The following is a 25329-nucleotide window of genomic DNA, read 5'->3' as shown; positions in this document are numbered from 1 at the left end:
TTATGTTTCTGACCTAGAATACATTGCTGGCCAATTTCTTTCAGATTACAGTTATATAGTGTTTACTTATCAGTTTCTCGGACTTTCTAAGGCTGTTGCACCAGAGTGACAGCAGATTATGGAAGAACCCATGGAGAAATTTATATTATGTTTGAGTAAAAATGGGCCTTGGAACATAAAATGATGCCCAATCATCAAATGCAGTGGATCTTGTGGGGCCTTGCTTAGACAGATGCTGTTACCTTGTCTACATTTAGGGATCCCATAGTCCAGAAACCTCTTGGTAAAGCTGTGGCATACTTGCCATCTTGTACTATCTCCAACTTGAAAACCAATCTAAGGCCCAGTTTTACCAAATGATAAATTGAGCAATTCTCCGAGTTACTTCAAATTAGTTTATGCTGAGTTTGGAAACTCCATTTGGCCTTTACAATTCATTCAGTTGGTGAATGGAGTTATGCTGTTTGTGGTGTGTAACCATGCTTTGCACTAATTTGGATGTAAGTTATTAAAGATTGTTCGGAATCACAAATATCTAAGCATTAGGTCAGAATAGGACTAGGTCCTGCTCTATGTGATCTGCTTCTCAGGATTGTAGCTTTCCTCAAGGCTGCAGGGAAAATTGCACTATTTTTAGGATTCCACTTATGAACAGCAGCCTGGAGGTAATCTTGGGATCCCAGTATCTCATAATGTTCATTAAGGGACCTGTTAGATTGGCACAGGAATCTTTTTAAACGATTATTCCAGTGAACCTGAGAGGCCAGGTAAACCACTGTGAAATAATTTTAAGATACAGTTGTGTAGGTCTAACGATCACTGCCATCATTGTTGCTCCTCCTGTTCCCGAACATCCATGGCCACTTTCTGCTGGGTTTCACATCAAGGAGCTGCTTACTCTTACCGGCAAAACAGCAGCAACACTCATCTTTGCCATTGGCTCGAGGCAGGCAGCCCGCCCCAACTCCTGGAGATACTCGGGCCCTCTAATTGGGTGTCAAGCTCACCTCCTGCTGAATTAGGGCATTTAACAATAGTGTCGCAGTCCAGATGGGACACAGAGTTGGAATTCATCTGGAGTTTAGGTTCCTGTCCTTGCCTTGAACATTTGGCCTGTTGACTTTGACGTGACTGGGGGCCTAATGGGCGAGCGTTCTCTCTTCACGTCAGCAGCCTGAGTAAATTTTCAACCCCAACCTCCTTTCTAAAGCATTAACTGATAAGAGCCTTGCATTAAATTAGTTGAAGCAGTTCCATTCCACTGCCCAATAGGTACAGGCCCACCGCAACACAGGCTGGTACAGAAAGTTAACCACGCACCAACACGCCACAGGATCTGTCAGGCCCTCTCCTGTTTAGGGATGCGGCATAGCAGAGCTTTACTGTGAACTGGCTGAACTATACTGAGATGCATATTACTCACATCAATTCAAGCCAAACCTTTCTTCTGCATTTCATTTTGCTTCAAGGAGATGTCTTCCTTTCAGTATATTGAAATAAATGTATAATGCAAAGAAAAAAGCCTCTTTGTTTTCAAATCTTTGGACAAAAAGAAAAAGCAGAAAAATGAATGCAGCGTTTCTTTTTATCTGGACTGTTTCTCCTGCGATGATACTTTGCGGTGACATGCATCACTTTCCAGATTGGAGGCTTGGTAGCTGGGGACATTGGCTGTTTTACAGCTCTGTCACTGCCAGACTCTCTGACTGTAATTGCCTAACTGTACAGGTCCTTCCTTTTAGGTTGACTGCAAAACTGAAGTCAGACAGTTGGATATTTTATTTCAGTCAGATGACTAGATTTATTACGGGTCTTCGTGTCCTCAAGGTAAGAACAGAAACATTGTTCAGGATTCCTGCTCGTCTCTGTCATCCAGTGACGCCTTCTGGAAAATGGATGTCCGGCCTTCCAAGTAGGACTGAACCATACAAGTTTTGAAAAGAAAAGTGAAAGGCCTGAGGAAATCCTGAAGTGCTTTACAGCCACCCACTGTGTGTAATGTAGGAAACCAATTTGCACATAGCAAGCTCACTCTGTCATTTTAGTGAGCTTGGTTGTGGGATAAATATTGATTCCAGATAACAGCAATAACTGTAGTACTCTCTTTTGACCACCTACTGAAAGTGCCCAGATTAGTTTTTTTTCCACTACTTCTCCGGTATTGCTTTAGAGCACTGCTGCCTGTGGCTGTGCATGTGAGAGATTTAGATAGTACCTTCGGACATTAATGTGTTAGATACATTCTTTGATCCAACCTTAAGATTGCCAATAAATTGAAACTAAGTGTGCCCCTTATAAAAGAGACATCACTAATACACAACAAAATCCCATGAAGGAAGCTTAGTCAATATGATCGAAGTGACAGTCTTACTGATGTTGATGGATTCCAGTGTCCACCAATTGTGGAGATCCTGAAGCATATGTGGGCACCACGAGGTCCCTCTTCATGAACACTTGGGACGAGAAGCACGCAGTCAGGCTGACTGACTGTCTGAACGGGGTCCACTGCTTGAATCTGTTAATGGCTACATCAGCCAGACCTAGGAGCATCTTCTAAGGAAGTCTGATCACACCAGTTTGCAGATGGCACGAAGATTAGTGGAGTATCAGAAAGCATAGGGGACTGTCAAAGGATATAGACTGGAGAGTTGGATGGAGAAGTGGCAGATGGAGTTCAATCCAGGCAAATGTGAGGTGATGCATCTTGGGAAGGCTAATTCTAGAGCGAATTATACAGTAAATGGAAGAGACTTGGGAAAAGTTGGTGAGCAGAGAGGTCTGGGAGTTCAGATCCATTGTATCTTGAAGGTTGCTGCACAGGTGGATACAGAGGTCAAGAAGGCATCTAGTATACTTGCCTTCATTGGACGGGATATTGAGTATAAGAGCTGGCAGGTCATGTTAAAATTATGCAAGACATTGGTTTGGCTGCATTTAGAATACTGTATACAGTACTGGTCACCACATTACCAAAAGGATGTGGACGCTTTGGAGAGGGTGCAGAGAAGGTTTACAAGGATGTTGCCTGGTATGGAAGGTGCTAGCTATGAAGGGAGATTGAGTAGGTTAGGATTGTTCTCATTAGAAAAAAGGAGATCGAGGGGAGACCTGATTGAGGTCTACAAAATCATGAAGGTATAGACAGGGTAGATAAGAGAGAAGTTTTTTCCCAGGGTGAAGGATTCAATAATGAGAGGTCACGCTTTCAAGGTGAGAGGTGAAAGGTGTAAGGGGGATACACGCGGTAAGTACTTCACACAGAGGGTTGTAGGTACCTGGAACACGTTGCCAGTAGACGTAGTAGAGGCAGGCACGGTAGATCCACTTAAGGTGCGTCTGGACAGATCATGAGTCAGTGGGATACAGTTGCTTAGGAATTGGGCGACAGGTTTAGACAGTGGATTTGGATCCGCTCATGCTTGGAGGGCCGAAGGGCCTGTTTCTGGGCTGTAAATTTTCTTTGTTCTTATCATGAAAAAGGGGTTGCAAACCCACACATTGATGTGTATCAAATGAGCAGTGGATTTTACAGAACTTCCAACATTAAATATTTTCCATGCCAGTTTTCAAAGCAGCAAAGGCGAGAATTCCAAATGGACCGCTCTGCACCTCATGCACATGCCTCCTCTGGATGGCAGGACTGATGTCATTTCCGGCTGGCCAATGAGGGTGGGGAAATGGACGGTGTGCAAAAGAAGCCCATACAGGAAACTCCTCCAGACAGAGAGGAATAGTACAGAGGGCATTTCTGACAGAGACCCCTGTGTATGATGCTAAGGAGCAGAGGGAGGTTTCAGGGCTTGGCACCAGGAATGAACCCTGTTTATTAGCGGCTCTGCTCAGATGGAAGAGCTCCACATGCCTCAGTCACCTCGTTACCACAAGGGCAGTCAGGGGCAAACACCATGAAAAATATAAGTTGTTCTGATTTGATAATTTGTGTGTTTCTCAACAAAAGTGGGAGATGCAACCTCACCAAGAGAATACTTAGTGGAACTAGGAAGTAGATAAAAGGAGAATAGCATTCCCCAGAAACATATTTTTCTCATTGACTTTCCAGAAGAAACTATTTCCTCTGCTGGATGGTGGTCAGTTCAGAACAAGAATCATAACCTTACAATTGAGAGATGATGTTAGGTAGAACCTCATCACCCAGCAGAATAGAATTCTGGATCTCTGCAATAACAAACCTTTGAGGTTGGGTAATCTGAAATTGTCAAAACTGATTAGATTTTTGTTAGGTTAGCATTAAGGGATATGAAGCAAAAGCATGTATATGGTGATCAACCATGATCAAATTAAATAGTGGAACAGTATTGAGAGACTAAATGCCCTACCCTTATTATGTTGTTTTAATTTTATTTGTCATGTGCATTTGTATGACACTTGGTGTAGAACTAAGGAATGCGACACTTAAATTGATGGAAGAAGCATAACAAGAATGAATAGATGATATTTGGCTGGTTATATATGCATGTTGTCAACATAACTTGAGTCAAAATTCTCGAGTGGCTCCCTGTTCAGTTTTGAACCACGCTTTAGATTAGCACATTTGTTAGTATAGCTTAGTTGGTCTAGAATTTATGGTTCAACTCAGCATTGCATTGGTTTGTGTTTCTAACTTTAGAAACTCCATCATTGCAGAATTCTATTGAGTGGGAAAGGGAGGTGTGACAGCATCAATGCTTGATTGCATCAAGTGAAGAAAAACTTGCTTTTATATCGCACTTTTCACAACTACTGAATGTTTGGAACTGCTTTACAGTCGGTGAAGTACTTTGTGAAATGACGTCACTGTTATTGTATTAGGGACACGTAGGTAACAAAGCAGCATTGTTTTATATATCACTTGAGCTTGTTTATTGTGAATTCAAGTTTTGTTTCAGATGAGCTGGGACTTTAAAACATTCTATTCCCCAGTGGGAAGTGCAGCCAAAATACTAAACTCTCTTGATTCAGTTGCTTTTCATCCTTCCAGCTTGAAATTGTTGCCTGTGTTCAGAACTTAATTGTGTTCGAAGATTAATTGATGTCTGGGTTAGTCCCCTTTGAACTGATATATATGAGTTTGTAACTGACTGAAGGAGACAAATGCATTCAGGTAGAAAATCCTTATCTCCAGAGGTGGAATCCTGGCAGACGTGGTGGGGGTTGAATTTAGAAAGGACCCCGGGGTTAGCACATCTTGAATTGACCCTGCATGGTTTAACCCTACCTTGTGCCTGCTCTATTTCTGTCTAATCCCGGGAATTGTGCTTACTCCTTCCACTCATCAGGACCAACACTGTTCTGTTGTGAGCTTACAAAACACCTGAAGATAGCAATTAGCAACAATAATACAGAATCTTTCCCAGAGGGCAGTGGAAAGATGGTTCAGTCTCTTAGAGATGTAGCTGGCTAACGGATATCACGGAGAGGTTGTGTCAGACAGATAAATGTAGCGTAACGCGACATTAGATCTCCCGCAGGAATAGTTTCCAGCTGCAGCAACAGAAACATCAGCATCTTAACCATTATTGACTTTGAACTTGTATCAATCTGTAGTAATGCTTTCCTAATAACTCAATGTATAACTAAGGAAGAGTGAGGTTGATCCCTGGTATGGAGGGACTGTCTTATGTGAAAAGAGGCACTACTCCACTGGAGTTTAGAAGTTTGAAAAGTGATCTCATTGAAACATACAGGATTCTTAAGGGGCTTGCCAGGGTAAATGCTGACAGGATGTTCCCCCTCACAGGAAAGTCTAGGACCAGAGGGCATTGTCTCACAATAAACTGGTACCAAGTGATGACTGAGCTGAGGAGGAATTTCTTCTCTGAGGATTGAGAACTTTTGTAACTCCTTGCCCCACAGAGCTGTGGGGGCAGAGTTCTTGCATAAATATTTAAGGCTGGAATACATACGTTCTTGATCAGGGGAAACAAGGGGAAACAACAGGAAAGTGGCCGTGAGGAATTTCAGATCAGTCATGATCCTATTGAAAGGTGGAGCAGGCTTGAAGGGCTGAACAGCCTACTGCTGTTCCTTTTTTTAATGGTCTTTTTGATCCTTGATCATCTGGATTTGATGCATGTACTGAATGAATGTATATGAGGGTTACGTTAGGAACACTGCTATTGGAGTGAATGTCATGAGGTAACAAGGGGAAAAGAGGCCAAGTCTCTCAGTCCTGATTGCTTTCCACATCTTTCTGCTGAAAAATTGCCTTCACTTTGGGAATCCAGTGTGTTGGCAGGGTCAATTTAGTTGTAGCGTTCAGAACATCAGGCACCATTGGCTGATGAGACTGTCAATTGGGATAGATTGTGTAATTGATCGACTGCTTTGGACACAAACAACCGATCAGATGATCGCCCCAATGATCAGCATTGTACACACTGACTTGCCCTGCACAATATGCTAGTATAACAAGCCAGTGCTCGATGACATATGAAGAATGGCCTATTTGAGTGAGATATAAAGGATACTGGCTCATGTAGAGCGTTTGTTTTTCAGTATGAGTCATTGCCTTCAGGAAGGGAAACGTAAGGGAGAAAGGAGAAGGAAATGTGATTGACAAGATAATATGTTAAGCATCTCTCAGTCAATTATATTGTCAGCAGTGGGTCTGAATGTTAAGTGCATTGTTGCTCCCCCTCCCCTTCCCAACCGATACAGAAATACTGTGTCCTATTGCATTCGGAATCCTTATTTTGTTCTTGTGTGTTAAAGAAGTGTACAACCTCAAATATTAATTATGTATCTCTGGCAGTACTGTTACCCTAGGAAGTTTAACTCATGCAAAGGTTGTGTCATATTTGCATGTGGATTGATTCATGTGTCATATTGATAAGGTAACAACAAATCATGATTTGGACAGATAGGGAACTGAACAATAAAGTAGGAAAATCTTAAGCAGAATACAGTTGCCACATGATTGACCTGAAGATGTCCCTAACAGCAATTGGTATTTATGACCTTAAAGAGAACAGATGATTTTAGATGTAGGTCCATCTGAGCTTCAGAATTACACATCATGCTATTTTTGTCAGGATTTGGCATTTTCTCTGACTTAACATGAACATTGTCCCAGGAAATCTGTTTGCATGGATGGTGCAGACCTATTTAGTTAGATCTGTGTGAAAGCAGTTTAGTTTCCTGCAGAAACTCCACTGACAGTATGGGTGTACTTTATAATAGAGCCCTCAGTCCCTGGGATGAGCTGGGATAACACTTCCAATCAAATATGGGAAGAGGTTGAGGAGTTGTTCCCGTGTTTGCTGTTTAATTCCTTTCTTACAAGATGAGCTAGAAATTAAACACGAGGATTTTAATGGGGCTGATTACGTAAGTCCCGCTGATTTGTTTAGTCTTGAAGAGACATTTGAAATGACAGTAATTTCAGTGATTTATCTGTTTAAACAAAATAGCAGAAACTATCAGATTCTGAGCTGATGCCTCCTCAGCCTCCATGTGGACTTGATTGTTTCTACATTTCCGTGAATATTTTAATGTCGGCCCAAGAGACAAAATGATCTCTGCAACATTTTTTGGTTTGTGTGTGGAGAGCAGCTAAGGTTTGGAATAGGTTATACTTGAAGTGTGAGCTCATTGCAGCAAAATGTCAGAATTTTAGAGGTGGCCCGCTCCCTGCTAAATATTCTTGATAATAAAAATCCTGCATGTTTTTCATTTCTTGAGAACTGGGGCCCCAGCAGATACTTTCTGGAAGAAAGCCAGGGATGAATTAGGAATTAGCTACTCCTCAAAGAAACATTCATTGAAAACTGTGGACAGTCACTGAACTGCAGCTTATTGGCTTTGAGAACATAATTGTCTGTTTTTTAAAAAAGATATTTAAAGAAGTGCAAAGCTATAAGATAGTTATGCATAACAGTCATCTTACTGTGTGTAACATAACAAATAGAGGCAAAAAGAGGCAGAGTGTAGCGTAACTGGTCACTTCCTTTGCATAGCTGAAATAACTGTCCTCTGAAGTCACAGTAGCAGCCAGTGAAGTGAGGGGGAGGTGCATTGTACCGAGCTTAGTCTGTTGCTATAGTAACATCTCCTTGGTGTTTTTTGTTGTTTTGGGGGAGGAAATGGATTGGGATCCGAGGGGCACTGAGCAATGCAGCTTCTCTAGCCTTTAGCAGATAAAAGCTGCACCAACTGTCTTGTGCTCTTTTGTGCACTCCCTCAGCTCTTTAAGTGTCATGTTAGTAATTGTTTATATTGGGTGTTCTGTTGTTAGGTTTCTGGTCGAATCCAGAATGGTGGGAGTACATTTATGATCTTATAATATACAAAGCACCTTTCCTGTGCTACAATTCTTGTCAAAAGGTGAAATCATCTCAGTTTTGGAGGGGAAGGTGTCTGCCGGAGGAAAAGCCCTACTCCAACAAGCATCACAATGACACAACACAAAGGGTGCCATTGCAACACCTATTGATCAACAGGACAAGAAAGCCTTTCTCTGATCTTCCTGTTACTAATTTGTACAGGAGCTGATGTCTTATTAAGATAACGAATAACAAAGAGACATTTTCATTCAGTTTGTACAACAGTGGTGCTTGAACACAAAAAAAACCCTCCATTGATATTAAGCAGCCGAACCTCTGTGAACGGAAGGGCAAGTGGGTTATCTCCGGCCACACACACAGTAAAACCAATACCAAACAATTTAAAGTATGCAGAGCTTTCTTTTGAGATGTTGGTTCCTCCATCCTTTGCAATTGACTCCGTGTGGTTGTGTTTTGCGAAAACAAGCCAATGCTTCTCTCTGATATCTGACATTGAACAGCTACTGTAGGACGATAAACAAAGAGGAGTAACACTTACTGCAGAATTAGTGGCTGACGTACTGGTGTCCATCCTCACTTACCACATTCCCAAAAGCCGATCAGCCTTTGATCCAGTTTAAGAATAGGCCACCATTGGAATATTGCGTGCAGTTCTGATCTTCAAATCGGAAAGATGTTGTGAAACTTGAAAGGGTTCAGAAACAATTTACAAGGATGTTGCCAGGGTTGGAGGATTTGAGCTATAGGGAGAGGTTGAACAGGCTGGGGCTGTTTTCCCTGGAGTGTCGGAGACTGAGGGGTGACCTTATAGAGGTTTATAAAATCATGAAGAGCATAGATACGATAAGTAGACAAAGTCTTTTCCCTGGGGTGGGGGTGTGCAGAACTAGAGGGCATAGGTTTAGGGTGAGGGGAAACATATAAAAGAGACCTAAGGGGCAACTATTTTACACAGAGGGTGATACGTGTATGGAATGCTGCCAGAGAATGTGGTGGAGGCTAGTACAATTACAACATTTAAAAGGCATCTGGATGGATGTATGAATAGGAATAGATATGGGCCGGGTGCTGGCAGGTGGGGCTAGATTGGGTTGGGATATCTGGTCGGCATGGACGGGTTGGACCAAAGGGTCTGTTTCTATGCTGTACATCTCTATGACTCTAAGAAACCTGTTCGTAACTTTATTTGTATTTCTAATTCTCTGCATGGCATTGGGGGTGACTATATTAAAACAAGGACAGGGAGGAATTGATCAAGATGTGAGAAAGATTTCCAGCCACTGTACTTGAAGTGAAAGTTTAAATCTATAAAGAGATAATGACAAGGCTATAGCTTTTCATTTTTCAAGCAATGAAAAGGATGACGGAGTTGCCATAATAGAGGTCTTCAAAATTAGGGGGCACAGTGGGGAACAGTTCAAACGTAGGGACTGAACATTTGCCAATGAATAAGGGATTTAGGAGAAACATATTTACCCAAAGTAGTTAGAATATCCAACTTAACAGCACATAGAGTAAGTGAGGTGAATAACACAAATATGTTCAAAGGGAATCTAGATGAGTACAGGAGTGAAAAGGATTTGATAGATACCTTCATATTGGTTTGGAGTGATGTTGTCGTGTTAATGTCACTGGATATTAAATAGAAATTGCTGGAGAAACTCAGCAGGCCTGGTGCTGTCTCTGGAGAGAAAGCAGAGTTAATGTTTTGAATCCAGTGACCCTTCTTCAGAACACCTGACTATTCAGAAGGTCACCGGACTGGTCTAACACCCAGGGGGAGCATGTGTTCAATCCCACTATGGTAGCTGGTGGAATTTAAATTCAATGGAATAAAATCTGGAATTACAAATGTAGTCTCAATGATGACTATGATCTCTATTATCCATTGGTGTAAAAAGAATCATTTTGTTCACTAATATAGTTTTACAGTCACTCCTACCTGATCTGACCTACATGTGACCCCTGATCCACAATTGATTTTGATTTGATTTATTACTGTCCTGTGGACCAAGGTTCGGTGAAAAGTGTTGACTTATGTGCTTTACAGGCAGATTGTACTATACAAGTGAATCAGGGTAACAAAACAGGGTGCAAGATACAATGTTACAGCTACCAAGAAGATGTATAGAGAGAGCGAAAGCTCAACGTTTACTTAAAAGAGGTCCTTCAAAAGTGTGATAACAGCAGGGATGTGATTGACTCTTACTGTCCTCTGAAATGGCCTCGCAAGCCACTCACAATAAATTGATGGCCTTGCCGATGTCTCACGAAAGAATTAAAAAATATGAAGTATGATAAAGGTATTTTCTAATCAACTTGTTCAAAGCTGTCACAACACACCTCTGGAGCAGCTGGGACTTCAACCCAGGGTTTTCTGACTCCGAGATAGGAGCACTAACATTGTGTTACCTTTGAAGTAGGGTAGAAAGAAGCTCAAGTTGCATCAAACACCTGGCATAGGTTAGGGTTTGTTTCTGTGCTGTAAATTCGGTTCTTGGGACTGTTGCCTCTTACGATGACCTGTTAGTATCAGCTACAAAGAAACTAATAACAATGTGGATTGAAATTTTATACATTGCCTTGGTACCCCAAGAGTTGTGTGTGCAGATCTTAAAGACTAAAAGCTTTGGCCAACACTGCCCTCGCGTTTTGTAGACCACATGACCCAGGAGCAAGCAGAGCTCATACATCAGAGATCCCATTCATGCCAGATATTTTTGGTCTTGTTTTGCTGTTGAGCTAATAAAGAAGCATTGTGTTCATGAAGAAGTATTTAGCAAACCTGTTTTGGGGGAGAGAGATGAAACGCCTCCTTTTCGGCATATGGTATCGCTTTCAAGAGAGGTGGTAATGTGTTTAAATGCAATCTGCATCATCATTGTAAGTGTTTGCAAACAAACAAGTTACAGGTTTGCCAAAACAATTTTGCAAGAAAATAGTATCCTTTTAAGAGCCATAATATAGTTTCAGCAGAGGCTTACAAGAACGAATCTAAGTGTAGCACAAAATCTCTTATAAAGGAAACTAACCTAGTTTGGATGCAATAACTAATGAATGACAGTCCAAGTTAAGGAAGCTGCAAGGCCTGTAGGAGTGTGCCAGTGGTATGACAGAGATGTGCAGAGCCTCCAGAGAGCTTTCATAATTCAGTGCTTGTGAATAATGCTGTTTTGGTCCTGGAGAAATGTAGACACAGTATCTGATTCTGCCAAAACCTTGGGCTAGTTAAAGGAATTTTTGTGACAGATAACATAAAAGTCATTTTTCCTGTCACTTGCTTTTGTTCTCCTTCAAATGGATCGAGAAGGGTGGGGTGCAGAGAACAGTTCTCAGGTCTGTACCGTCAATCAGTACTGCAGTGTTCCAGTAATGTATTGTATTCTAGATTTTATTGCCATGTCCCCCCACCCCACTAAATTAAGTAAATTTAACCCTACTCTAAAGTTCCCAGTGTCTATTAAGTCTGCTGTTTCTTTATGAATACCATGCTAGGTTCATTTGTCAACATTTTGAAAATAGAAGGGCAAGTGGATGCAGCTTCCTTGCATTGAATCCAGACTTGTGCTTTATATCGTCAGCAAACTTGGATCGATTAATATGGATTGTAAATATAGGAGAACCTCACATTGATCATTGTGGCACTGAACTGGATACAGCCTGCTACCTTACAAATGCTCACTGTGCTTCCTGCCTATTTACCAATGCGACACATTACTCCCATCTGCAAGAGCCCCTGCCTGTCCTTTGTTTTTATGTGGCACCTTATTAAATGCCTTTGGAAGTTCAAGGATATTGCATCCACTGGCTCCCCAATATCTAGCCTTCTAGTTACATCTTCAAAACAATTAAAACATTTTTCAAACATGGCTTATCTTCATAAAACCATTTTGATTCTGTTTGATCATACTTCTTTGAAGGGTATTTATAAAGACCTGCTTCATCATTAATTTCATCTTTTTTTGACAGCTTGGTGCCTGATTCTTTTTTACATCCTTCTTTCTTGAAGAGTGACATTACTTTTGCTAACTTCAAACCTGCTGGGGTTGGTTCAGTAAGGGATTTTTCAAAATCTATGGCCTCCACTATTTCTGCAGCAACCCCCTTTCGAACCCCATGTAAGCCATCACATTCTGACTTGGTGGCTTTTAGCTCCTTACGTTTCTCCGATACTTTTTGTCTGCTAATAATAATTATTCCAAATTCTTCATTCCTAATGGCCTCTATTTTTGGTATACAAATTATGTCTTCTGCTTTGATGACAGACTCAAATATTTCTTCAGTGTCTCTTTTTTTTATATTCCATGTGATAATGGCTCCTGTCTCTAAACCACCAAGGTTTACTCTCTTTTTTTAAGGGCTATTCAAAGCTCTTCCAGTCTTTTTATACATTCCTGACCAGTCTGATTTTATTTTGCCCTTTTCTCATCAACTTCTTGTTGCATAGGATACATGATTGAAGCTCTGTATCCAAGTAGAGCTGACTACACTTTATTTGCTCTTGTGAGAGAGAAACAAGCAGAGCAAACAACTTCATGAGAATTGCAGGGTTCCCCATATGCTCACTGCTTTGTAAATTAGATTAGATTCCCTACAGTGTGGAAACAGGCCATTTGGCCCAACACGTCCATACCGACCCTCTGAAGAGTAACCCATCCAGACCCATTTCCCTCTGACTAATGCACTGGACACGATGGGCAATTTAGCTTTGGCCAATTCACCAGACTTGCACATCTTTGGAGTGTGGGAAGAAACCGGAGCACCTGGAGGAAACCCACGCAGCCACGGGGAGAATGACCAAACTCTACGCAGTCACCCGAGGCCGGAATCGAACCCAAGGCCGTGGTGCTGTGAGGCAGCAGTGCTAACCACTGAGCCACTGTGCCTCTCCAATGACCTGACATCCATTCTGAGATGCATCTCAAGCATTGGGTTTTCCATTTCCTTGGTGTCCACCTTGATGATCCTGAGTATAACCACATCTTGTAGACCAAAGCTCGCTATACGACAGCAGTTAGGTTGGTTTCATTCTGCTGTTTGTCAACATTTGAACCTCCACAACAAACAGGAGGGTGGTGATGAGAAGACAAGAGCTATCCCCTGAACATTTGACTGATGGCTGTGCTGTATAACTCATATGTAGGCATATAATAAGAGGAATGCTATCCCAACAAAATATCCTTTGGGGTATTTTGCTGCTTGCACTATCATTCTGTATTTGCCAATGTGCATGACAAGACTTGTAGTGGTCTGCTGCATGCTGCACAACTTTGCCACCAAGAATTCAATGAAAACCGAGGAGCCGGGCAAAGGAAGGAGGCAAGGCATTCGTTATCTTAAAATGGGGCAGCACAGTGGCTGAGTGGGCAGCACTGCTGTCTCACAGTGCCAGGGATCCGGGTTTGATTCCACCTTCGGGCGACTGTCTGTGTGGCGTTTTCATATTCTCCCGGTCCACTGATAAGCAGGTTAGGTGGATTGGCAATGCCACAGTGTCCACGGACGTGCAGCCTAGGTGGATTAGCCATGGGAAATGCAGCGCTACAGGGATAGGGTACGGGTATTGGTCTGGGTGGAATGCTGTTTGGACGGTCATGGTGGACTCGATGAGCTGAATGGCCTGCTTTCACACTGTAGGCACTCGATGATTCTCTTCCTGGCTGGGATATTCTTCAACTCATTCAACTGAAAAATCAGTACATGCAACTGGGTGGCACGGTGGCTCAGTGGTTAGCACTGCTGCCTCACAGCACCAAGGACCCAGGTTTGGTTCGCACATTCTCCCCGTGTCTGCGTGGGTTTTCCCAGGTGCTCCGTTTTCCTCCCACAGTCCAAAGATGTACAGGTCAGGTGAATTGGCCATGCTAAATTGCCCATCGTGTTAGATGCATTAGTCAGAGGGAAATGGGTCTGGGTGGGTTACTCTGCGGAGGGTCGGTGTGGACTTGTTGGGCCAAAGGGTCTGTTTCCACACTGTAGGGAATCTAATTAACTCTAAATGCCCACTAAACATTAGTCCCATACCTCAGCTTCCTGCTGAACCATACTTATTTAGCCAAAATACAAAGATAAAAGCTATCACAAAGAAATATCCCAAATCAGGTTTGCAAATTAAATCTAATAATTTATATAAAAGAGAAGTAAACGTCCTGTGCATTTCCTTAGCCACTGTTTAATATGTGTCCTTTCTGCCTTGATGCTCTTTCGCATTTCCATAATGTTGGCTTCTCGATGTTAGAAGTAAATAATAAATATTTGCATACAGGAATCGAACACAGCTTCTTTGTCGATGTAACTTCAATGAAGGAAAAAATGCTAAGGATCTATTTTCCTCCACTCTCAAATTCTAGCTAAAGAAACACTGGACCTGAGTATAAATAAAGTAAAGCCATCTGATAAGCTTTAAATGTTTTATTTTGCTAAAACAACCAAATTTTCAAAAATTTTACATTCACGAATGAGTTGCTATGTTCAAGAGTCGGTCTACAAAGGAGCTGTGTGAGCTGGCTTGTCTGGGAGGGATAGGTAAGGAAAAGGAAGTGGAGGAGCAAGTATGGCTGGAGAAATTAAAAACAAACAATTTTCATAAATTTTAATAGCAAGTAGTGAATGGAATTTAACAGTTGGTTGGGAACCTTAAGAATATAGAACTTACACGTCTAAAGATGACTAGTTTGGAGTAATTTACTGCAGCTTTATCTAAATACTGACACTGTTTAAAAGAATTCTGGTACTGAATAGACAGTCTATAGAGAGTGTCTGGAATATTTGGCTATTGTTGACTAGCTGCCTGATAGGGATTTCCCTCCTTCCTCACCATTGAGGATAAAAGTTAAGAGATAGAAGTTCTCTGTCTGTCTGTCTGTCTCTCTCTCTCTCTCTCTCTCTCTCTCTGACAGGGTTGGTGTGTGTGGGGTGGAGGGGGTTATGGTGGAAGGTGGAAAATTAATGTCTGTTTGTAAAGAGCCCAAATCCCTGGATAATTTTCCTGATCTCCATACCCACCTGAAAGGTATCCCGCAGGAGTGCCTTGGTGAACAGGTGCCTCAGGCATTTCTATTGTAGTCTTGATGCAACCACTTTGCAGAAGAATGCCCTGTAGCAGCATCTTCACCTCTTTGTCAGCCCTATATTCTTGGATCTTTCCTTGTTTTCACACTTGCACTCCACCCATGAGCCAGAATCCACCAGTTGCCCCCCCCCACCCACCCCTGCCATTTATACTAATTAAAGCAGCCCAGACTGAGACAGATGTTGAGGGATTGACAGAAGCCCCAAACCCAACAGAATTCAACCTTGAAGAGAGGGATAGACCACTTTGTCCCATCCATTTTAAAGTGGCCCTAGTTGAATAGTCACTTGTGACGGGAAACTAACTTCAATAGAGAAAACTCAACAAAATTAAAATGCTTCCCTCTTACTCCAAATTTCGCAGTAATTTGAGTTCAACTGTGTATGATCACAAGTTTGTATTATATAGAATTGCTTTTTTGTGCTCTTAATGCATCACGAAGACTCTTAATAATTAAGTTTTTTTTATGTTCCTCTTAAAGCTTCAAGAAACTGTAAAGAGGAAACTTGAAGGAGCACGTTCCCCATTAAATGGTGACCTGCAAAATGGAGTTTCTGACAGCAGCTTCTCTCCAAGCAGCAAGCGAGTCCGAAAAGATGGGCTTGGGTTAGATCACAGCAACACCCTGTCGAGTAAGCTCCCCATGCCTTCAGTCTCTCCTCTGCATCAACTTGACATAAAGTCATCATTGCAGATACCAACCAGCGGAAATAATGTGACTGGCTTTGATGACATAAGCAAAGAGAGCAGACATGCCAGATTGAACCTGCAGGCCAATGGCACCAGAGACGAAGATGACTTCAACATAATCTTAACCAAGGAACTTAAACAAGAGCCAATCGATGATCCAGGTTGCATGGACTCATCAGATGCTTCTCTTCTCCATCAGAATAAACTGTTCTCTGATATTAATCTTAATGAGCAAGAATGGCAGGAATTAATTGATGAACTAACGAGCACAGTTCCAGAAGATGACATGCATGATCTATTTAATGAGGATTTTGATGAAAAGAAGGAGATGGAGGTTATCAGACCCGCATCACAGACCCCGATCCCACCAGAAAATTCAAATATAAAGAGTGAGATGTGCCAGTCTCCTTTTAATCAGATGTCGATGGGATCTCCGCAAGTTAGGCCGTCTTCGTCAGGTCCTCCATTTTCTAATGTCTCTACAGTTTCTAGTGTGTCCTCTGTGTCAAGTATTTCATCCCTTTCTGCTCCCGCCACTTCACCAGTAACATCTGTGAGCCAACCCCAGCAGCAAACTCCAAATCAAAGTCAAGCACATGCAAGGTCTGGAAATGGCTTTTTGTTAACTACATCTTCTGGGTCAGGGTCAGGACAGGGTCCAGGGCCGGGCTCTGGGCCAGGAACTCTTCAGTCAAGTGGTTCTGATCTTTCTCGAGCTGAGCAGTTAAAACAAATGGCAGTTCAGCAACAGCAAAGAGCTATGCTGTTGCAACAAAAGCAGCAGCACACACAGCCACACCAGCAGAACCCAACACCTAGCTGGTCATCTGCAGCCCCACCACACAGTCCTTTCGGAGGGCCTTTTAATCCAGACAAACCAAATAGCCCGATGATGTACCCACAGGCCTTTAATAACCAAAAGCCTATGGTGCCTACTATGACAAACAACCCTCAGAAGGCCATGAATAACTACCTCTCACAAAACCCCATGAACATAATGAATCAACAGCCAAATACGATAGGGCAGACCTCTGTGAACAAACAGCCTATGCTTTCGTATGCTAACACTAAGCCACTGTCTCATTATAATATTGAGCCTGTGGGCCAGAGAATGACCCCACCTATGGCTAATCAGAACAAAGCTCCCATGATGCCCTACTTGCCACAACAGCAGCCACATGTTCAATCTCAGGCTTCTCATATTAGCGAGGAGCAGAAGCGTTTGCTGTTAATGAAGCAGAAAGGACTACTACCCCCGACAATACCTTATGGAACACTGCCAAGCCATGGTCCGGTAAGTGAGAAGAGAAAATTGATTTTTAGATGTTGGCAAGGTGGATGCTTTTACAGCCTGATGATTTCCCTAATTCCAGTTCTTTCAAATTGATGTGTAAATTTGATAATTTGGTTATGTCCAATATTTTAATTGATCTTATATTAGATGGTGTGCATACTTTTTGTAAGTTTTCTTGATTCCAACTTCAGGGGTCCTGAGGAAAACTGATCTAAACTGAGTAATTCCTTGCTTCAAGCTTTGCTTTGGAGGCATTTTATATATTTTGTGTTAAATAAGGAAGTGTGCTGAGAACAATTTGCCTTTACAAACTCTCAAAGATAAAGAAGTATAACCAGTGAACAATGTGTGATTAAAACCTGCAGCAAAGTGTAGGCCTCAGTTTGAGATCTGGTCTACTCACTTGTGTCCATGTTCTGTTAATTATTGTCCAAACTGTAGTGGACTGTTTAATCATGCATGCACAGTGATGTTTGTTCTGTAAGCATACTTTTATTTGTTCAAGTGTAAAAGCTTCTTCTAGTTTTCTGATCACTTCTATCACAGTTACAAGACTAAAGGAGTTAACACTGAGGAGGCATGATGGTCAAATCTGATACTCCTTATTTGCAATGTCACAATCTCCTTGATTTAACAAGCAGGATTACAGGTCTGAAGTCTGTAAAGAGACTGTTCATTACTTTTTAAACATTTCATGTTTTGAGTAGCTATTAGCTGTGTAATTTTGCAGTATAAATAACACTACAAATCACCAAATTCATATTGTTGGCTGCAATAATAGTTCACATCTCTATTAGCTATAGAATCACGCCTTATCTAACTAAGACCACTGACACAGGACCATTTGTTCCATTGTGTCTGTATGCCAACTCTTTGCCAAAACACATCCAAATGAATCCCATTGTTCCACTCTCTCCCCACTGCATTATATCTTCTGCTTCAAATATTGATTTCTTAGAAGGTCCATTGGTCTTTAGATTTCAGTCACTCTCTGAAGAATGGAAGTAAATGTTTGTAGGTGAAGTGCAAGTCTGTTGCATGATTGTTAGCTGAATATGTCCCAGGTGCTTTGAAATTTGCAGGACTAAAAGAAAAATCAAGAGAAATTGGAAGTATAAATACACCAGAGTAATACAGCACAGAAACAGGCCCTTCAGCCCACATGTCTAGGCCAACCAACAAACACCAAACGATACTAACCCCATTTACCCACATTTGATCCATAGCCTACTATGCCCTCACATTTTAAGTACTCATCCAGATGTTTCTTCAATGTTGTGAGAGTATCTGTCTCCACCACCCTCTCTGGTTTGTGCATTCAATACTTCCACCATCTTCTGGGTGAAAAAACCTTTCCTTAGATACCCTCTAAACCCCTGACATTAAATTTATGCCCTCTGTGGAAAAGATTTGAACAATCAATGCCTCTCATATCTCATAAGTTTCTGATCAATAATAACTCCCCCCCAGATATGGAAGGTGATGCAGTTAACTGTTGAGAGAACATGCTTGGATTCTGTCTTGTTGGAGTTAGTCATTTCCCGATAGTTGTGTGACTGATTGAATTGTACTTCTAGTTATGAACCAAACCAGAATATTGCTCAGATCTTGCAGGGTTCATTATCTGAGGAGTTATGAATACAACTGAACACAATCACCAGCAAACATGGGCGGCACGGTGGCACACAGCGCCAGAGACCCAGGTTCAGTTCCTGCCTCGGGCAACTATCTGTTTGAAGTTTGCACATTTTCCCCATGTCTGCATGGGTGTCCTCCGAGTGCTCGTGTTTCCTCCCACAGTCCAAAGATGTGCAGTTTAGATGAATTGGCCATGCTAAATTTCCTGTAGTATTAGGTGAAGTGGTAAATGTAGGGGAATGGGTCTGGGTGGGCTGCTCTTCGGAGGGTCAGTGTGGATTTGTTGGGCCCAAGGGCCTGTTTCCACACTGTAAGTAATCTAATCTAATCCCACTTCTGACCTTGTGTAGGAAGGAAAGGCGTTGATGAAGCAGCTGAAAATGCTGGAAGGACTCTAGATTGAGGAGGTCCTGCAACGATGCTTCGTGACTGGGATAATATGTCCCTAACAACCACAAGCATCTTCCTTTGTATTGAGTATATTTCCAGCCACTCCTGAGGATGAGGGATGCTGTGGCATTACAGGAACAGTCTTGGTATTCTTGCCTCCACAACAATGAAATTTAAAACCATCTTAAAGAAAATCTTATCCTCTATGGAATAATCCTCAGGGTTCATCTCAATCTAATTTCAGCAAGGAGACCCGAAGCAGATATTACATATTTCATTTAAATATCTAATGAGTTCAGCCCAGTTGCACCTTGGAGGATTTTCAGATGAGCTTTGCCCACGGAATCTGGTTCCCCAAATTAAAATCGCATCTCAACAAAGTTCAATTTCTATGCACATGTTCCTGAATAGCTTACCAATTTTGTTTTAAGATTACATTACTTTTTGCAATATCTACTTAATGTAAGATCCTATTCTAATGCCTGTCATGATATACTGTCTCCCTTAATGACTAACTCTATCCTGCTCCCTGGTGACCGAGTCAAACTGTTTTGTTTGAGGCCTAGTTGTGTTTTGGACACATTTCTAGTCCATCATCAAGCCAATTGGTTTGCACTTCTAGCGTCACCCAAATGTGTCCCTATCTCAGCTCGAGCTGAAATTCTCATTTATACCTTTGCAACCCCTAAACCTAACTGCTCCAATGTTTTTCTTATCAATCTCATTTTTTCATTTTCCACAAACCTGAACTTGTCCAAAATGTTGCTGTTTCTAACTTCATGTATTACTCAACCCTCTAATTGTTGACCTCCCTTTGTTCTCAAACCCATTAAAACCTTGATTTTAAATTTCTCTTTCATGTTTACAATTCCTCTGCTTATCCACCAGTACAAACATCAAAGATCTCTGTTGCTTCTTGAATTGTGGCCTCTTGTATGGGGTGTCACAGTGGCTCAGTGGTTTAATTCCTGCCTCCATCGACCGTGTATGTGGAGTTTGCACATTGGCCAATGTGTCCAGGGATGTGCAGGCTAAGTGGATTAGCCTTGGGAAATGCAAGGTCACAGGGATAGGGTAGGGGGTGTGGGTCTGGGTGGGACGCTCTTTGGAGAGTCAGTGTGGACTCGATGCACCAAATGACCTGCTTCCGCACTAGGTGTTTCATGAATCTCTGTAATCTTAATGGCTCCATTACTGATGGGGGTGCCTTCAGCCTTCTGCCTCCTAAGCACCTCAATTCTCCATTTCACCTTTCTCTCCTTTTTGAATTCTCTCCTTAAAGCCTAACTCATTGACTCATCATATGTTTTCTTATCTTTCTCTTTTTTGATAACACTCCTGTGAACACTTTGGGGTATTTTGCACTTTTAAAACCATTATATAAATGCAAGGTTTGTTACTGTCTGGCATGGTATCTTGTGCTGATGTCTGTAGTAATATCCTGTTGTTAATTTATGCATGTACTCTCTACCTGAAGCTGTATCATTTGGTAATGCTTCACCCTGAACCGCTTCCTTGGCAGCTTCTGTCATTGGTAGTTTACCATTGCCATCCACTTTCTGGGCAGGGCACGGGATATGGTCCCAAGGCTACCTCAACTGGAACAGGAATTGAACAGCCTGCGCTGTTAATGTTATTCTGAACCTCACACTAGCCTTTAACCAACTGATCTATTGACTCCCACCTGATGTTGCCTGTTGTAATAATCTATATTAAGCCCTACAGTAATGTTTTATATCAATAGCTGTGATAATACCTGATGTTAATGTCAGCAGAAATACCTACTGTTAATGTCTGCTGTAATATTGCATGTTGATTTTATAGCAATATTGTGTAATACCCAATGCTGATCTTTGGAGTAATGTCCTGTCATAGTGGCTGAAGTAATATCCCATGCTAATATCTAGAGCTATGTCCAATGTTAATGGCAGTAGTAATACCCTGTACAATGCCTGTAGTGATATCCTGTGTTAATTGCAGAAGTAATAACCAAACCCTCTGATGCTCTATAATACCCTGTGTTTATGCCTGTGGCAGATATCCAATTTCCTTTTGAAAGCTACAGTTGAATTTGTTTTCACTATCCTTTTAGGCAGAGCATTTGAGATCATAACTCACTGCTTAATTGAAAAAAAAAATTTTTTTGGCCAGTTGTTTTTTGCCGACTGCCTTGAATCTGCATTCTCTGGTTACGAACAACTGCTTCTTCTGTAAACTGGCCCCATCTCAAATCCAATCAGAACAAAGCTGCAAGGATTAGTTAAAGGAATCAGTTCCATTTTGTACATGGAGCATTCTGGAAGAGCTAACACCAATAACCTGCACTATAAAAGGTATCTGGAAGGAGTTAAGATTGGGAATTAATCCATACATGCAGGAGAATTATAAGCCATCTTGATGTTAGGTTGAATTTCAGTATTGTAAGTTTGTTTTAATAATGTTCATTAGTTCTGCAATAAACAATGAGGAGCAACAATGAGAGGAGGTAACATAGCCGCCTCCTCCCCCCACCTGTTTCCAGTACGAGCTGGGCCATTCTGGAAGGAGAGGAAAGTCAGTCGGTAAAAGTGAACTACTTCCTCACGAGTGGCCTGCTAGAGAGCGACATTAATTAGAGACCTAGGCATGGCATATGGTACAGATCAATATGAAAGGTGAGGGGAGCCAGTGGAAGTATTTTACGCAAAGGATCAGGAGCAGACCATTTGGGTCCCTCGAGTCACTTTCACCAAATAGATGTTTGCTGATCTGGCCTTTTCATGAGCTGCAGGTATCAATCTCTGTGTTAACAATTGTACTGGACCCACCAACCCTAATTTTTGGGGAACTGAGTTGCAATTTTCCAATACTCTCTGTGAGAGTAAATGCTTCCTAATTTTACTCCTAAGTAACCTAGCTCTACTTTCAAGATTAAAAACAAAAAATATCAATTGATCTGGTAGCATCGGTGGAATGAGAAGCAGTTTGTTTTTCAGGTCAATGACCTTTCCCAGCTTTGTTGAAAGATTATTGACCTGACGCATTAACTCTGCATCTGTGTACTGGATTTTAATGACTTTCATACCTGGACACCCAAATCACATTGGACCTTTGCATTTCCTGAGTATTCTGATTTGTCTTTCTGGGATCCAAAGTGAGTGACTTCATAATTGTCCATATTGAAATCCATTTGCCATAGTTTTCCCCCTTTAGTCTGCTTGTATATCATCTGGTTCACGTTGTTAAACAGTAAACACCCTTTAGACTCAAAATTGCTACAGCTTCCATGAGTATATTCCTTACATCTCCATTTGGCTGGTAGACTGATATTTTGTTACTTGGCACATGACTGCAGTGCAACAGTAAAATGTGGTACCTCAGAATACATATGTACATGACAATATGCTCCTTGTTCTTTACATATTATATAATGTCAAAGTCACTTTGCAGCTTTCTCCTCACATCCACACAATTTGCTGTCTTTTGGCATCAACTCCAAATATGAATATAGACATTTCCAGTCAAAATCTTTAATAAAAGCTGGGACGCCCTACACAGATCACTGGAAAGCACCACTTGTGACATCTCACTCATCAAAGCACGCTTTCTTTATCCTGTCTCCCACTTGCCAATTAATTATCAACTTGTATCACAAGGTTACAGTTCCGATTTTGCTTTGAAAGATTATTCTGTGAAACCTTACAAAAAGGAGGAGGGCTTAGGATCTGCCTGAGGTGTGGTGGAGGCAGATTCAATCACTGCTTCCAAAAGAGAATTGGATAATTATCTGTACTGGGAAGAAATTTGTAGGGCTACAGGAACAAGGTCAGGGCTGGGACAAAGTGAATCGTATTTGCAGAAAGCTGACATGGAAGTGATGGGTTGAACGATCTCCTTCTGGACTTTAATAATCCTATGATTCATTTGGGGAAGAACAGACATATACAACATTCATAAACTACCTATCTGCAACGCCAATACTGTACCTTCTTAAAAATCTCAAATATGTTCACAATCCATGTAGTTTTTGTCCGATACTTGTCAAAATGATCAGTCAGTCTAACTCTCATAATACGTTCCAGACTGAGGTTAAAATGATAGGCTTGTAGTAACTCAGTTTCTCCCTCCCTCTGTCTCTCCCTCCCAAAGGACAATAATTTAATCACAAGATTCAGACAGCTGACATAATTTAAATCAGTGTTTTGCAATTCTTTCAGGACAGGCCCCATCATGGCCTCTCATGCCTCACTGCATTTATTGTTTAGTCAGGTCACGGTGTCTCTCTCACCCCAAATTCCTGTGAAAGAGAAAGGATACTTGTTTTTCTTAAACTGCAACATTGACTGCTCTTCAAAAATCACCATATTGACTATAAAAGTACTTAGCCACATTCTGAGGTTGTGCAATATTAATTCTTTTTGATGCTGTTCTGTTAATTGAAATTCCTCATCTTTTCAACCATATTTCTCTAGGTTAGGTTTATATCTACCAAAAGAAAATTCGTGACCCTATTTCCTTGCATCCAATGCTCTGATTAAAATGGATTTACAACATGCTTGTTGCTCTTCTTCTGTTTGTGTTTCTCTCAGACTTCAGTTGTCTGGGAGAATGGGGATGTTCTCTTTCATTTGTGAGTGTGCCCGCTCTCTACTTTCTGGGTTCATGGGAGCAGTTCAGAGGTTAGGCAGGGTTCTGGTACCAGATGAAGAAGTGCCTCCACTTGCCCACTAGGCTGGTTTTTATTATTTGAAATCCACCAGTGTCTGGGTATCAATCCAGTCTGTAGCATATCATCCTTAACCATGACGGAATGCCTAAGAAGAAGAAGGATTTTGTAATGATAAGCCAGTAAACGAACTTGGAGGAATCAGTGGCACTAGCAGAGCCAGGAACTGGCTTGACATTGCAACCTGCTCAAAGGCAGATGGCAGCCATTACAGAGCTTGCTGTTGCTTACAGAATGGAACAGACAAGATGTCAGAGTGCCAGCAACATCGCAGTTCGTACAAATGATTGAAAGACCAACAGGAAGTTCATTGACCTGCTCTGTTTGCAACTACCATATTTTCCCATTAATTTTATTTGTCAGTCATGCCACATAATGGCCTCCCACATTGCTCCTGACAGTGGAGCACATGTGTGCAGCAGACTCTTCACATTTCCTGGCCTCAACTCTGAACATTTCCTTCTGGTTCTCTGCAGTTTGTGAATAAACAGTTAATTTGGAGGTAAATCGGTTGCTGGCTCCATCCTATCTCTGTCCTTACTGGGGAAAAGCAATGCCATCTAGGAGTGTGGTTTTCAAAGCAATTCCACACCTAGCCTTGTTCCCAGTGAGTATTTGAGAATCAAGCCCCTGCATTTAACTAAGTTTGAGGACATTGCTTCATAGTAAGTCCTAGATATCTGATATTCCCTGTGTAATACAACTGACAGGTCCTGATTAACCCCCACACCCTGATGTTTTGCAAAATGGTCGAAGATAGTTTTATCCCCTAATTATGGTATTGTATTCTCTCTTGAACATAATAAAACTCCCTTTGATGTCCTGGTGCTCTGCACGTAGAGTCCACAATTCCTGACGAACATTTGATTTCTTTGGGATAACTAATTTGAAGCTGATAGCTGTTCATGATCTGTGCATTGTGATTTTACAGACATTCACAGGCTCGAGTTTGGCTTAGCAGTCTGCCTCAATCGAAAACCAGTCATTTCATTTTACTGCATCAGGCTTCCTCACGTTTTGTAACAATTATAATTTTAACAAATGGGTGGGCAGACACTCTTGGGATAACAGCATTACTCAGCACCCCTCATTGCTTGTGCAGTATTGAGACTTGTGGCACTAATATGATAGATTATCTGTGTTGTGATCCCAGATGAGACTCATCCCAGGGAGAATTTTAAAGCTAGGTTCTTGTCCGACGGTAAATCTTTGGCTGCATTCAGGGCCTAGCAACATGCAGAGCGTCAGAAGTCCTCAC

At 41.6% G+C, this 25329-nt stretch overlaps 1 protein-coding gene across 4 annotated transcripts in view; it reads left to right on the top strand.

The window, feature by feature from the left end:
- Positions 1-25329, top strand: part of maml3 (mastermind-like transcriptional coactivator 3) — a 532838-nt gene that overhangs the window by 312669 nt on the left and 194840 nt on the right. For all 4 annotated transcript variants that reach the window (XM_072584105.1, XM_072584103.1, XM_072584102.1 and 1 more), the window contains exon 2: positions 15836-17338. In XM_072584105.1, the coding sequence (XP_072440206.1) occupies positions 15836-17338 (1503 nt within the window). The remainder of the gene's footprint in view (positions 1-15835; positions 17339-25329) is intronic.

Source organism: Chiloscyllium punctatum, chromosome 14 (genome assembly GCF_047496795.1).
Source record: "Chiloscyllium punctatum isolate Juve2018m chromosome 14, sChiPun1.3, whole genome shotgun sequence".
Taxonomy (NCBI): Eukaryota; Metazoa; Chordata; class Chondrichthyes; order Orectolobiformes; family Hemiscylliidae; genus Chiloscyllium; species Chiloscyllium punctatum.
Note: the sequence above shows the minus strand (reverse complement) of the source record. Positions and strands in the feature narration are given on the sequence as shown.